At 33.4% G+C, this 14,908-nt stretch overlaps 1 protein-coding gene across 1 annotated transcript; it reads left to right on the forward strand.

The window, feature by feature from the left end:
* The first annotated feature begins 1,131 nt into the window (after positions 1–1,131).
* Positions 1,132–5,811, forward strand: LOC111502648 (acyl-coenzyme A thioesterase 13). Its single transcript, XM_074169664.1, has 3 exons — positions 1,132–1,317; positions 4,002–4,195; positions 5,514–5,811. The coding sequence occupies exons 1-3, from the start codon at positions 1,207–1,209 to the stop codon at positions 5,674–5,676; spliced, it is 468 nt and encodes a 155-aa protein (XP_074025765.1). The 5' UTR covers positions 1,132–1,206; the 3' UTR covers positions 5,677–5,811.
* The last annotated feature ends 9,097 nt before the right edge of the window (positions 5,812–14,908 follow it).

Here is a 14,908-nt window from a genome sequence, read left to right on the forward strand (position 1 = left end):
ATGTAAGGGGTTCAAAATTGATCCTTGGAGCATTTCAATTTTTACATCTTATATGGTCGGCTTCTGTAACGTTTGTGGAGTTCAATATTGGCATGGCAGCCATCTTGTTTCTCGACATTATGAATTTTTTTCGGCTCGAACCCTTTCTTTCATTTGATATCCATATCAAGGGGTTGCCTAAGAGAACATAGTCGACCAACTTTGGGAATCAGCTATAATGAATTTGGAATAGCCTCATTTAATTTTTTGTATTCCTTTCAGCAAATCCTTCCATTTGATAACCATATTATGGAGGTGCATAAACAAAATAATCCTTCATCTTGGGCGGGCACTCATATTGGATTCAGAGTGGAGTCATGTTAATTTCAATATTCTTTTCAAAAAATATTTTATTTTATATCCATTTCATGGAGGTGATGTAACTTTATTATTGTTATTTTTTTCACCTACCCCTTTTAAACCTCGTATCAAGGGAGTGCTTGAAAGAGCGAGTCCACCATCTTGGGCGGTCTGTCTTATTGGTTTTAGAGTGACATGTTATTTTTCCTATTCTTTTCAGCAAATCCTTTTATTTGATACTCATTTTGTGGGGGTGCATAGAAAAAACTAGTTCTCATCTCAGGCGTGGATGTAAAAAGGCATCACTTAGCAAACTTAGTTATTCACACATTATCCTCCAAATCAAACGTGTTTGCAAAATTTTAGCTCAATGGGTGGATGATAAGTGCTTCAAAATTTGGTTACAAGATTTGATCCCAACTGACATACATACATACAAAGCAAGTTGACTAAAAGCTTGTGAAAAAAAACGAAGTACTTTAGCTGGAAGAACAGGAAGGAGAATGAAAAAAGTAGGACAAAAGACGTTGTCGAAACAATATAGGAATAGAAAAGAAAAGAGGAAAACTTGTTAAAAAAAAAACAATTAGTGCGGTAATTTAAAAAATCAGCCAAGGCGTTGAGGGGAATATGACATAAACAACGGTCCAGTAAGAGAAGTTAACAAATTGAAGCGAATACGTTTAATTGTTCGTCAGTTTGTTTTCTTTAAATTAAACTATATCGCTCATGAACCTCCTCTACATTTTTACATTTGACCTTTCATATATCAGTAATCAGTATCGTTTTACTTCTCAGATAACAGTTTCCAAACTTCACAATTTATACTGATTCTCGTTTGAACATTGTTAGTTTAGCTTCATTTGAATGAGAGGGTACAGAAAGAAAAAAATGTCTGCTGCAGTAACCAAGATATCAGCTGAATATATAACCAATTTATTGAAAAACACCAAAAGATTCGACAGATGTCTGAAACAGGTACCTACAATGAAATTAGAAATTATGAAATTTTTGTTCTACCCATGATAATAATAACACAATTTTCACAAACATTTTAATTTCTAGACGAATTTCGCTACCACTGTAGCTTTTTCGGTAGAGTTAGTCGAAAAATTAATTTTTGTACAACTGTCATTATTTAACATGATTTTTTCGAACAAATAGCAATAAACAAACCATAAGTATTCAATTTTCAAGGAAGTTATATTATGAACAATAGATATAGATACAATTGAATTCTGTTACAAATGTATTATATACATTAATTACATTATTATTATATAAATTAATATGAAAAGTACAATTAGAACAACTGCTGATATTAAAACCTTGCGATGTTGAAGAGCCTTTTAATATAATTGAACTATCTGAGTTGAAAATTTCATGGGCATTAACATTATTTGATTCTTGAAGTGAAGAGGACGGTGCTGTAACGCTGGAGCTAGCTCTGTTGGGATTTTTCTTTCAGCCATAGCTTTTTTTATAAGAAATAGATTGATCGATGTAACCCCCAGCTATTGTTGTAGACTTCCATCCTCCGTGCTTCTTAATATCCGTTTTATCTCCTTTTGATTCTGCTAGCAAAGAAGCAGAAGTCCTTCTGAAACAGTGAACAGTATATTCCTTACGTTCCGGGAGGTTCAGAAACTCAGCAATGGTAGAGGGCATTTTCCCAAATGTGTTTATACCAACTGGGTTGGCACTGCATTTATAATTTGAGTATTTAAGAAAAAAACGTTGATGATTGATAACAGAAAGGCGTAATGCAACGTATTTATTAAAATAGTCAATGTCAAGAACGACCTATTTTTGTATTTGGAATTTGAACAATCAATGATTTATCCATTAATTTAATGTCTTTTATTAATAAATGGCACAGCTCTTCACGACGGCAAGCTCCATATATTCCGAAAATAGTAGCAAAACTTTTATCATCAAATATTTTTCATCTGGCGCCTCATTTATAAACCTCTGGACTTGTTCAAACGTAGGAGTTTTTGATTTTTGGGCCTATAACTTTAATTTTTCCGCTTTATTACCTTGAAATAGTTGCTTGTATTAACACCATTTTTAACGAGCGCACTCGACTTTCTCATTGAAAACTTGTTCCACAAAGTTGACAAGTTCCATATTTTTTATTTCTCCTCTAGGAAACTAAGAAGACGGTTTCGCTGAAATTTCCTTCGACGTTTTTAAGTCTACACCAGCTAAGAATCCAATCTTATTATTCCAAGTTGTCTGCAGTAGTAATTTGGGACATAACGATACTGGACAAGAAAATCCAATAGGATCGAACAGCCTTTGAGCAAGGGATAAAATCTTGGTTATCAAATCCTTGATATCTTCACACGAATCAGAATTCAATTCCAAAGTGTCCAAATTTCTATTCCGATTAAGACCCAAAACTGCGACAACTGTGTTATCCATGAAGATTTTTATATCTTCCTAGCTATCTAAGCTATTCACGCAGTTATCGACATAAAAACTCCGCAGCAATTCAAAAATGGTGGATTTCAAGTATGGTGAGTTAGTATTCATTCGTATCTAAAAATGTTTTCAAGTGGTATTCCATTAACGCACCGATCAGAAATGAGCTACAGGTCCTCCAAAACCACAAAAAACGCTGGAAGTATCTATCCGTCGAAGTTAAGCCAATCTGAAGAGAAGCCTTTCGAATATCGGAAATCAAACCTATTTTTCCCGATCTTAATCTAACGGTGTCAGCGAAATGCTTCTAGAAATTAAATTTTTTTTTCATGAATTGTTATTCGAATATTTGCTTTAATTTTCATAAATGGTGAGCTTATATTTAAGAATTGAAGTGATTCCAACCTGATTCTACATGAAAAATGAACAAATCCAGTTCAAAAAAGAATCAGAGAAAATGTAATAAAGGGAAAACCTTTTATTGCATAATGAAAAGAGAAATGAAAATTTCTATTTTTTTACCACTTTCATTTGTAACTAACGTTACTGCAGTTTCGTCCTATACGGACATTTTCAAACTTACACAAATTAAAGTGGTAAAAAACATAGAAATTTTCATTTCTCTTTTCATTATGATTTCCTACCACGTATTAGTAACGGCTACATCCATCAATTTATTTTATTGCATAAAGTTTCGGAAAACTATTCATTTTTGTTTTCAAAATTAGATTTTTTCTTCACTATTTCGTTAGTAATAATTATTCAACTTATATATACGTTTTTACAAGAATGCTAAAAAAAATCAATATTTTTGATATATACATAGGGTTTTCTAGAAAGTCTCTTACAAAGGTCGCTTGGTGGCAAAAAGGTTAAATGAAGGTATTGAGAAAATTAATAATCAGTAGAGAAATTATAAGCCTTTAGATTCTTCTCAATTATCCAAAATTTTCAGTTTGTTTCGTTAGATTGATATAAACATCTCTTGTAATCCCTCAATTGGAGGATCCTTCAATTATAGGTACCATGTATTCATTTCATTTTATATGCAAGTAAGTTTATTCAACGATGTCTAAAGCGCATTCTGCAATGATTTCATTCGTGGACAGATTTGTAACGGTCCATTTGAAATATATATTATTACTATATATTACCATTGATTTCATTGTTTTCTCTCTGATCGCTTCAGAGGGCGCATATATTGATCCTTCATAGACCAAACTTTTCTTTACTAGCTCAAAATACTGAATCTCAGTGATGGAAAATGCTCAGCAGAACTGAAAGTGGAAGAAGAACATTTGAGTCCCTGGGACACTTTGCATGGGGGTATGTCTGCACTCCTTCTTGATAACGTATCCACGTGGGCCTTACAAACACACAAAAACGCCGATGACGTGAAGGCAGCAGTATCCGTCGAAATCAATATGACGTGTGTATAATACAAATACATATTTTGTACTTTCTTTAAAAGGCCATTCACGGCTGTATAGGTACAATTATCTTCAGTCTTTAGATTTTATGTAGAAAATTCGAATAAGAAAATTAAAAAATGTAGCCCCGAAAAAGCTAGCTAGAACAAGAGAGTGGAAATGATAGTAGTAAAAAATGTTCAGAACTTACCAAACAAAAAAAACCATGAAATATAAAAATGAAATTTAACAATGAAAAATTCAAATGATAATATTACAACAAAACTTCGAATCTTGTTTCTTGTAGAAAATGAAACACATATTGAATGCGATCAGAATAACTGTGTGCCAAATCTATTTTTAAATAAGAAACTCTTCGTCATATTCAACAGAGTTCAATATGCTTCAACCCTTATCAAAAAGAAAGCAGCATTTCTGAATATTGCCCTACTCTTTATATTATAATTTCAACGAGACATTGTTTATGTATTATGGGTTGTTTTTATGGAGTATTAAAGCAAGCTCTAACGCTAGATCCACATAAAAAATGTCCAGTCCGTCATTTTAGGTGTGGAGAAGTTTTGTTGGTCAATATATCTCTTCCATATTTGAGAAGCCATATTCTATTTTCAGATTTCATACAGTTTGCGGATTGGAATTTCGATTATATAGCAAATCTTGAACGTATGTTCGATAAATTTCGTGTTCTTGAATAAATAATGCGCATAGAAAACAATTTCAATCTTTATATAATGAAAGGTGAAATTGATTCAAAAAAGAACACCTCCCACACATCAGAACTATACCATGAATGGTTGTAGTAGTGTTTACCCTATCAAATTTTGAGATGATCTGAAATAGGTCAATTTTTTCTTTGATATATTCTTTGAATATTAAAATTAATTAAAATTCGGAACTGTGTCATTAATCAGGAGAACAAGTCTAACACTTCTATACAATGTTTGGTTATAACTTATTAGGTAGATACTATCGATGCCATTAGTAGCTCATGTTCATTTTCTCTAAATGTGAAACAATCGCGCGTATCATCTGAAGTGTTTCTTTGAAGTGTACGTTATCTATTCATAGCTAGTAAATGGGCAATAACTTTCTTGTTAATGCCGTGGCATTTACTTTTTAATAGTTTTCTCAACTCTGGAGTATTTATTTTTTTTAAAGTTCTTTGATTTATCTTCATGTAGACTACTTTTTTGTACAACTCTTCTTGTTAAAGTTCTATTATTAACCATATTTTAATTTCTCAATTTCGTTATGAAAAGTCATCTATTCGTATATCGATCCAGATTTATCATGAAAAATGTTTCACTATTTTTTTAGTTTCATAAAAGCCGCCAAAGAAGGAGAAGAAATACAGATTGACGCCAATACATTGAGAGCTGGAAAATCGCTAGCATTTTTAGAAATGTTCATCAAAAACAAATCCACAGGAGAACTCTTAGTGAAAGGAGGCCAAACGAAATATTTAGTACGTCGACAATGACAATGAATCTGGCATATGTGCCAGATTCCACAAGAATCAAATCTAATTGTTTATCAGGGAAAATCAAACAATAATTGTCGATATTACCATCATCATTATCGCTGTTAGACACACAATAAAAGTTATAACAGTATAGCGATTGATATTTTCGTTAAGAAATATTACTGGAATTTTTTCCCAACACCAAATTGCTATTTTTAACACCTCGATACGTGTTTCGATCACCATCACCTTCAAGAGGAAGATCAAACTGTTTGATCTCTCCCTTGAAGTTCCCTTGAAGATGATCACTTGGTGGAACCAAAGGTTCCAAACAGTGCATCATAAGATATTTTCGTTGTTCATTGGTACATATTACAAACAAAATACATCTCTTTAGTCCAGGCAGAGTCTCAACGAGAGGATGACCAAAGGCTCGAATAAATAAGATATAGCTATAAGTTTAACTGGTTTGATGCCTGTTAGATATTTGAATCATTTTTCACTATTCAAATCCTGTAAACAAAATGGTATTCAATACCTTCCTTTGGGTCTTGATCACTCACCCAGAAGAAACTGTCAATATCTATAACATCCCTGAAGTCATGTAAATATTTATCTCTCAGATAAATTCAAAAGTCAAAATCTCAATCGATTATCAACCGATCCTATGCCACTTTATAAGTCAACCAGCCTGTTGTGCACTGAAATAACTCCTAAACGTATAAGACCTTTTCATACAGCAAATTCAATAAAAAAACACTTCGTAATAAATCATGTAAGTCAAAAGTCCTGAGTCATAAGAATTCATGTTGAAGATGTAATAAAGTATAAGTAAGTATATTATTTTCGTTAACTATTTTAGAACATTCAACCTCATTATTCACTTCATTATCATGACGTTAAGGGTCGAAAATATATTATTCAGATTGTGTATTTAGAATAACTGTCAATAAGTACTTAAAAGTATGATAAATATTGAAATTTATTTTATGAGTTCAAAGTTTTAACGACATGATAAAATTAAGGCACCCGAGATAGTCTACATACCTCTTATTCGAAACAAAGAAAATATCAAAGTAACCCTTGCAGTGACATCTATATATCAGTAGCAGGCTCACGACATTAGAAATATCGGGGAACAGGCAGTAATTCTTGCGGACTTATTCGCTGGACGTGTAGATGACGTTAAGAGTACCAGTCTTGGAAACAATTTCATACTTTTTGATTGGTGGGAATTTTTATGAGATTATTTGAATTACATCCCCTAACAGAGTTAAGGTGAGAAGTTGTTTGGGAGAATTAAGTTAGTGGTGCGCAGACCCGCGAGGAGTTCGCGGTCTTTTGACCGGGTCGCTTCGACCTTCGGGCATGGTTCTGGAGACCCAGTGTCGCGAAGTGTTTCAGATTTGTTAATTATTCGCGGTTCAGTTGAATTGAGATGAAAAAGGGTATTAGCGTACGAAGTCAGTCGTGCGCGGACCTCAGGGTCGTTTGGGGCACTTAACCGGGGCGGTTGGCCCCTTTTGGGGAGGTTGCTGGGAAAGCTATTGAAGGGACTGAGGTTCTAGGTGTTCTAAGACACTGGGACGCGAGGGGATTTCAATAGTTAGAAATATTCGCGGATTATTTGGCTAGCTGACTGAGGTAAAAAGTCGGGAGCGTAGGAACTCACAAGTAGGTCGTAGTACCTACTAAGTTCTGAGTGAACTCTGGAGCTACTGAAATACGAGGTAGTTCAGGGCACAGTTTTGTGAGGTATTTCGGGATTGATAAATAATCGCGGTGTAGCTGAATTGAGGTAAAGGGAGTCGTGCGCGGAGAATTGGCTAGTTCAGTTGAATTTCCTACAAAGTTTGGAAATTCTTGAGGAAGCTTTGAGTGAGTTGAGATATTTCACTGTTTCGAGAAGTGATATTGATATTTGGGAGCTTGTCGCGTTTCATTTGGCTAGCTGACTTGAGGTACGGACGGACTCAGAAGTAGGTCGGTTGGACTTCCTACAGAGTTTGTCAAATTATTGAGAGAATTCGCGAAGTGATGGGGTTTTGATTATTATTCGCGGTCTGATTCAGTTCAGCTGATTTAGAGAACATTTTCGCCTGCCTGGTAAGAGTTTGGGACAGTTTTTGGGGAAGAGTGGCTTTTGTTGAAGACTTCAGGAGAGTCCATCTACGTTAATATGATGAGCGTATTTAAAAACAATTCTGATATATATATATATATATATATATATATATCGGGTGTCCCACATTTTATGTGACAGGCAATATCTGGTTTGTTGAAGGAGATACACAAAAATGTTTCATACAAACGTTTTAGGAGTTCATGAGAGCTATATTTTGATATAATTTTTAAATATACAGGGTGTTTGGTGTAGGTGCTACAGACCAAAATTCCATTTTTTAAAATAGAACGCCCTGTATATCATTACATATTCAGATGCTACGTTAAATTCTGATATCATTTCATGTTTGGTTTTTGAAATTCGGTTACGGCGTTGTTGAGTTATTGCACTTTTCCTTAAATATAAAGTTTCAAAAAAACTTATTTACTCGTACACGAATCCAGTCTATATCTTTTATTAAATTGAACTAGACTACTACTGAATACAAACCATTATTCTCACCTCTACGATACGATATCGATATCAGTTGAATATAATATTGAAATTCTTGAGAATGTGACTAACTTGAGGGTGAATTGCTTTATATTGCACAATTTCATCAAGAAGCTTATGTTTGTTGATGCTATAGTAACAAATGTTGTTGAATTGTATCTACTTGTCAGTTCGATTCAGTGATTCTTTGCAAAACAGTAACTGTGTTCTTTGTGCGAAAACTCCAGTATGCCTTTCGCGTTTAGTCCAACTGATAGCATTGATATGTTATTAATTTTTGGGGAATGTCAGAAAAACTGCCGTCAAGCACAACGTCTATACCAAGAACGTTTTCCAGACAGACCCATTCCGTCACGAATGACTTTTTCGAGAGTTGTAGAAAAATTGCGAACTGGGTCATTTCCTTCTACTATAAAGCATCGTCATCATATGAGATCTGTTAGAACTGAAGATTTAGAGATCAATGTGTTGGCTTATATTATTATTCATCCACATGTTTCTATCCGTACTCTTGCAGAAGAAGTCGGTGTGAGTAAATCTAATGTACAGAGAATTCTGAAAGAAAATAAATACCACCCATTCAAAATTCAGTTGGTACAAGGTTTGTAACCCACGGACTTTGAACGACGACTTGAATTCATTGCTTGTATTCAGGTAATATTACATGAAAGTCATAATAACATATTCAGTCAAATTTTGTGGAGCGATGAATCGCGATTCCACAATAATGGAGTTGTGAATCGACATAACAGTCACTATTGGTCTCAAGAAAATCCCCACTGGGTCCGCGAAAGTAATTTTCAAACTACTTGGGGTATTAATGTATGGTGTGGATTGTTCAATGGCCGCATCATAGGACCTTACTTTTTCAATGAAAATCTCAATGGATTGCGATATTTACATTTTCTAGAAAATGATTTGATCCAGTTGATGGAAGATATTCCCATAGCAGAACGACAAGGAATTTGGTGGCAACAAGATGGTGCTCCTCCTCACAATTCACAGGTTGTTACTGAATATCTGGATAGAACGTACCCAAATAGATGGATTGGTAATAAGGGTCCAATTCGGTGGCCGGCTCATTCCCCAGATTTATCACCGCTTGATTTTTTTCCTATGGGGTTATTTAAAAGATATTGTTTTCACTACTCCCCCTTTGAATGTGGATGATCTGAAAATGAAAATTCGACTAGCGTGCAGTGATATTACGCCTGATATTATAAGAGCGACTTGTACGAGAGAAGTGATTCGACGTTTCGAAGCCTGTATAATATCTAATGGGCATCACTTCGAACAATTTTTATGACTTATTTCTAGGTACCTACCATTCTTATGAAATGATTTATCAAGTAATATTATTTACATTGTTATTAATTATGAAGATTTGTTTTCGAGTACACCTCTTTCAATTTCGCAATTGTTTCATATTCAAAATGATTCCCGACTGAATTCCACAACTCAAAATTGAAACCATTACTTCGAACACCCAAAATTTTGACTAATTTTCATGTGATCTGATGCAGAGAGAATAATTGTATGAGATATTTTTAAAAATAATAGTCGTTCTCAAGACTTTACATTTTAAGCAATAACTCAACAACGCCGTAATCGAATTTCAAAAACCAAACATGAAATGATATCAGAATTTAACGTAGCATCTGAATATGTAATGATATACAGGGCGTTCTATTTTAAAAAATGGAATTTTGGTCTGTAGCACCTACACCAAACACCCTATATATTTAAAAATTATATCAAAATATAGCTCTCATGAACTCCTAAAACTTTTGTATGAAACATTTTTGTGTATCTCCTTCAACAAACCAGATATTGCCTGTCACATAAAATGTGGGACACCCAGTATATATATATATATATATATATATATATATATATATATATATATATATATATATATATATATCTCTTTCTCGATACAATCTCTCTCTCTCTCTCTCTATATATATATATATATATATATATATCTCTTTCTCGATACAATCTCTCTCTCTCTCTCTCTCTCTCTCTCTCTCTATATATATATATATATATACAGTGTGACCCATTTAAAATGGAACCACCCCTGTAGAATGTGCATTTTTCAATCAATCTCAATTTTTTTTTATTGAAATATTAAGCATGAAAAACTGTATCTTGACACTAACTTTCACAATTTTAGTTTCATTTCCAAGGCACTCTATGGTTTTTTTGTTTGTCAAAAACGGCAAAAGTTTATTAGGCAATTTTGTTTTCAAATTTGACTACACCACTGGATTCGTAGTCGTTATAAATCAAAACTGTCAAATTTTCATTAAAAAATATTTGTTAACAACGAAGTTACAACAACTTCAATTTTGGAAACAAAGTATTTGTTTGTAATTTTTATTCAGATTATAGACATATTTGAGATCTGACAACACTGTCATCACCAAGTAGAACACCAGTGAATTTGTACAGTGAAAATCCGAAGTCAACAGCTCAATGCGTTCTACAGTTATAACTCCTGAAAATATGGTAATGTGAGAGATTTGTGGTGCAAGCGTTTTGTAATAAAAATCTGACTACGCCACTGGATTTGTGGATAATATTCCCTTAAAATCATTCGAGTGTAGGTTACGAGAAGTGAAAATTAAAATAAAAATTGAATAATTGAATAACAGAAAATTAAAAGTTCATTTTCAAGTTACGTAGTAGTAGACCAAGTTCAGAATCTCATGTCATGGGATCTCCCAATTGCGCTTTTACCAAATCTTGATAGAATCTTGAAGTATTAATGGTCATACTTGTAAGCTTTTTGGAAGTTTCCCAATAATAAATAATAGTACTTTTGTAACAGCGCACCTGGAAAATCACATTTTATGAGATTCTGAACTTACTCTACCTTCTTCTATAGCTGATGAAAACAAAATGTAGGTATACAAACAAGTTTCAAAGTATTTATTCAACAATTAATTGCCATTAAGAAAAAACTGATACTAAAATAAACATTGATTTAAAACTAAACATTCAAATTTTTGTGGCTTCTACCAAACCTCCATTAAGTTCAATACATTTATCGTATCTCTTCCGAATATTGTTTACACTATTTCTTATTTGTTGAACTGTAATTTCGGCACAAGCTTGTCGTATCCTTTGCATGAGTTCAGCTCGATTCGTTGGTCTTGTTCTGTATACTTTTTGTGTCAGAACACCCCACAGAAAAAAGTCTAATATTGTTAGATCAGGCGATCTAGGTGGCCATTCAATTAAGTCACTACCTCGTCCTATCCAATGATTTGGAAACTGGTTATTTAGCCACTCTTTAACAATCCTCGAATTGTGCACGGAACAGCCGTCGAGCTGAAAATATAAATTTACTTGTTCCGCAAGAGGCATTTCATCTATTTCGTCCGATAATTGGTTATTTAGAAATTCCAAAAAATGTTGCCCGTTTATGTTTCCATCAAAAAAATATGGACCTATTATTCTATTTTGTACTATACCACACCAAACGTTAACTTTTTCGGAATATTGACTTTTACAATTTATGATCCAGTGCGGATTTTCCGTAGCCCAATACCGAGCATTTTGCGATGAAACTACCCCATTGGTGCTGAAAGAAGCTTCATCACTAAACATTATGCAGTTTAAAAAATTTCTTGTATTCAGGTACTCGCCTTGTGCCCACAAACAAAATTCCATACGTTTCACTTCATCACCTGCCTTTAAAGAGTGAAGAAATTTAGGTTTAAATGCTCTCATTTTGTTTTGTTTAAGACATCGTCGAATAGTCTCTCTCGGTAAGTTTAAATCCAAACTGGCGACTCGTAAACTTCTGTTTGGGTGGTTTCTAAAATAATCTAAAACAGCACCTTCGTTTAAATTTCTTCTTCGGTGATTATTTTTTAAAATATGTTTGCTGACTGCACCGGTTTCTTTAAATGTTTTGTTAATTTTACTGACGGTGTATATATATATATATATATATATATATATATATATATATATATATATATATATATATATATATATATATACAAATCCTTGGAGTTATTTGGGATAGCAGCGAAGCGCAAGTGTACTCTTATAACATTATATTTCCAATATTTCGACAATGGTTATTGTCATCATCAGGGAGCTAAGATGATAGACTTTGAATTAATACAGAACTTAAGTTAATAAATGAATACTTACAATGTTAGTGAGATTGGTCGCAATTGAGTTGAGTTAAATTTAAAATATGAACGTTGTAATCATGATAAAAACAAGTAACAACTGTACAAATACAAGACATATGAATTAAATGAAAGCTACAATATATATACGTTAAATAAGGAGTAATCATAAAAATTTTTATTTGAGAATGAACGTGGTGATCTTAGGTTAGAAACACATCACTTGTCAATTTGTCAATTTATTAAAATTTTCAAGAAGAAGTAGACTTGGCTTTTGCCGCTGGTGCCATTAATCAAAGAGTTACAGTTGCTTTCAGAAGAAAGAGTTTTGTTATATAATTTTTGTTGATAAGTTGATAAATGAATTTAAGTAATGTCGAATTAGTTGTCTTTGAAGGAATTCCAATTTTTGTCAATAAAAAGTAAATAGGAATATATTTCACTTAAATGTTGTAAGTCAGTTTTTTTTATTTAGACAATTTCGTGATTGCGAAATGTACGTCATTTCAAGGAATAATCTTTTAGAAACATTCCTCTCTTTAGTCATGATTTTTACTGAATTAAAATCCATTACATGTCCATTATTATAAACATGTTCACTAAGGGCACACCTTTCTGGATAAAGTCTACAATCACTTTTGTGAGCAGATATTCTGTCTTTTAATAATCTGGCAGTCTGACCAATGTATTCAGCACTGCAACTTATACAAGGGATACTATAAACCACTTGAGATACAACTCTCAGAGTTGTATCTCATTTTGTTTTTATAACAAATCTAGTAGATAAATATACCTATATGTACCTAGGCATATCTATGTCCTCAGTGAAGTTATTTCAATTTTCAGAGGAATAATCCTGTCATTTTCTTTTAGTGGTTTATTAATATTTTTCACATGGTTATAATTATATATTCCTATTTCTTTCATATGGCACACAGTTTAAATAATGTTTAGTAAAACATATATAAACGAATAGTTTCAATATTATTTTGTGTAGGTTAAACTCGTATTAATTTTTGTTAATTTTATTTTATCAATTGCTAATCCGATTATTCCGCCGACTTTATTCATCAATAAAGTTGGTTTGTGAAAACTCTGCTAATATTATTTCATTTCGTCAAAACCCTAAAAGACCACGCATTTAAGCCGCGTGGCCGAATCCAGTCTCTAAGGATATGATTGGTGGCACAACCAAGCCATTGCTTTACGAAGATAGAAAGGTAAAAAATTCAACTGTTGACCAAGTCGCCCATAATTCTCAATCCGTGTGATCAGGACGGATTTCAAACTTTTTCTGATCTGGTGGCAGCAACTCTCGCGCTACCAAACTAAATTAAAAAATAATTACCTTCGGATGAACGATCCCATATACAGGGGGGTGTATTTTTCTGGTGCGAGTATAACTGAGATAATTATTATATATCATTAGTAGTATATAGCGATCGCCAATTCGGATCCGACGGTCTTTTATTATAAAGAAAAGAGAATTGAAACTTTCTATGAAAGTAGTAAAAAACATAGAAAGTTTCCGTTCTCGATTTTTCATTAAGATTTCCTACCACGTAGTAACGGCTACATCCATCAATTTATTGAAAGAATTTATGTTGGTAATTTTTTACAAACTTGATATATGGATGTTTGAAAATGGTTGCCAATGTTTCGTGAAGTATTTCATCAGTTCGGACTTCCATTGTCTTATATAATATAAATTGATTTGAAATTCCTGAAAAAAATTAAAAATATTAACCAAAAATAATAATTTTATTAAACAAAAAACAGAATTTATAAGGAAATAACAACAAGCTACAATCAAAAAATTGAAATATTAGTAAAAGCTAAAAATTAAACATATTATTAACAAAAAATGAAAAATAAAAAAATTAAAAGATTCCAAACCAAGTTACGTCACGACGTTTCGATTGTTAGTATCCACAATCGTCTTCGGGTGATAACTGGACTCATTCGCTGACCAAGCGTCTCCATTTCAATCAGGTTGGAGCTCAGCTCCCTTACCCTTTTAGCAGATTTTTGTCGAAGGACAAATGGGTTCATGACTGAGGGGACAACATATACGCGGCTTCTTTGAATTTTCTCCTGAACCAGTGTTCCTCTTTGTGGATCATTTCAGCTTGAGCCCACTTGATATATTATGTCGATGAGTCCAAACATGCTCTGCTATTCTGGAATTGCTGGTTTCTCCTCGCTGTGTGTGTTTCTTGTGCTCAGCAATGCGAACTTTCAATGGCCTCGTAGTTTCACCGATGTATGATTCTCCGCACTCGCAAGGTATCCGGTAAATGCAATTCTTGGAATCGCAGTCCGCGTTTGGTGGCCTGGTTTTCGTGAGGCTGCTACGGATAGTGTTCCCAGATCTGAAGCAGGTCCTGATGTTATACTTGGACCCAATCCTTCTCATCCTTTCCGATAATCCTCTTATGTAGGGAAGTACAAGTAATGTTGTGGCGGCTTCTCTTCCTTG

The sequence above is a fragment of the Leptinotarsa decemlineata genome, unplaced genomic scaffold, assembly GCF_025532065.1.
Source record: "Leptinotarsa decemlineata unplaced genomic scaffold, Ldec_3_MD MMD2_P_RNA_scaffold_5, whole genome shotgun sequence".
In the NCBI taxonomy this organism is placed as follows: domain Eukaryota; kingdom Metazoa; phylum Arthropoda; class Insecta; order Coleoptera; family Chrysomelidae; genus Leptinotarsa; species Leptinotarsa decemlineata.

What these genes read in the sequence shown, in the direction of transcription:
- LOC111502648 (XM_074169664.1), top strand. Translation starts at nt 1,207, where the DNA reads ATGAGAGGGTACAGAAAGAAAAAAATGTCTGCTGCAGTAACCAAGATA. An exon ending in TCGACAGATGTCTGAAACAG is followed by an intron (nt 1,318 to 4,001) that starts GTACCTACAATG and finishes TTTCTTTACTAG; the next exon opens with CTCAAAATACTGAATCTCAG. An exon ending in TCCGTCGAAATCAATATGAC is followed by an intron (nt 4,196 to 5,513) that starts GTGTGTATAATA and finishes CTATTTTTTTAG; the next exon opens with TTTCATAAAAGCCGCCAAAG.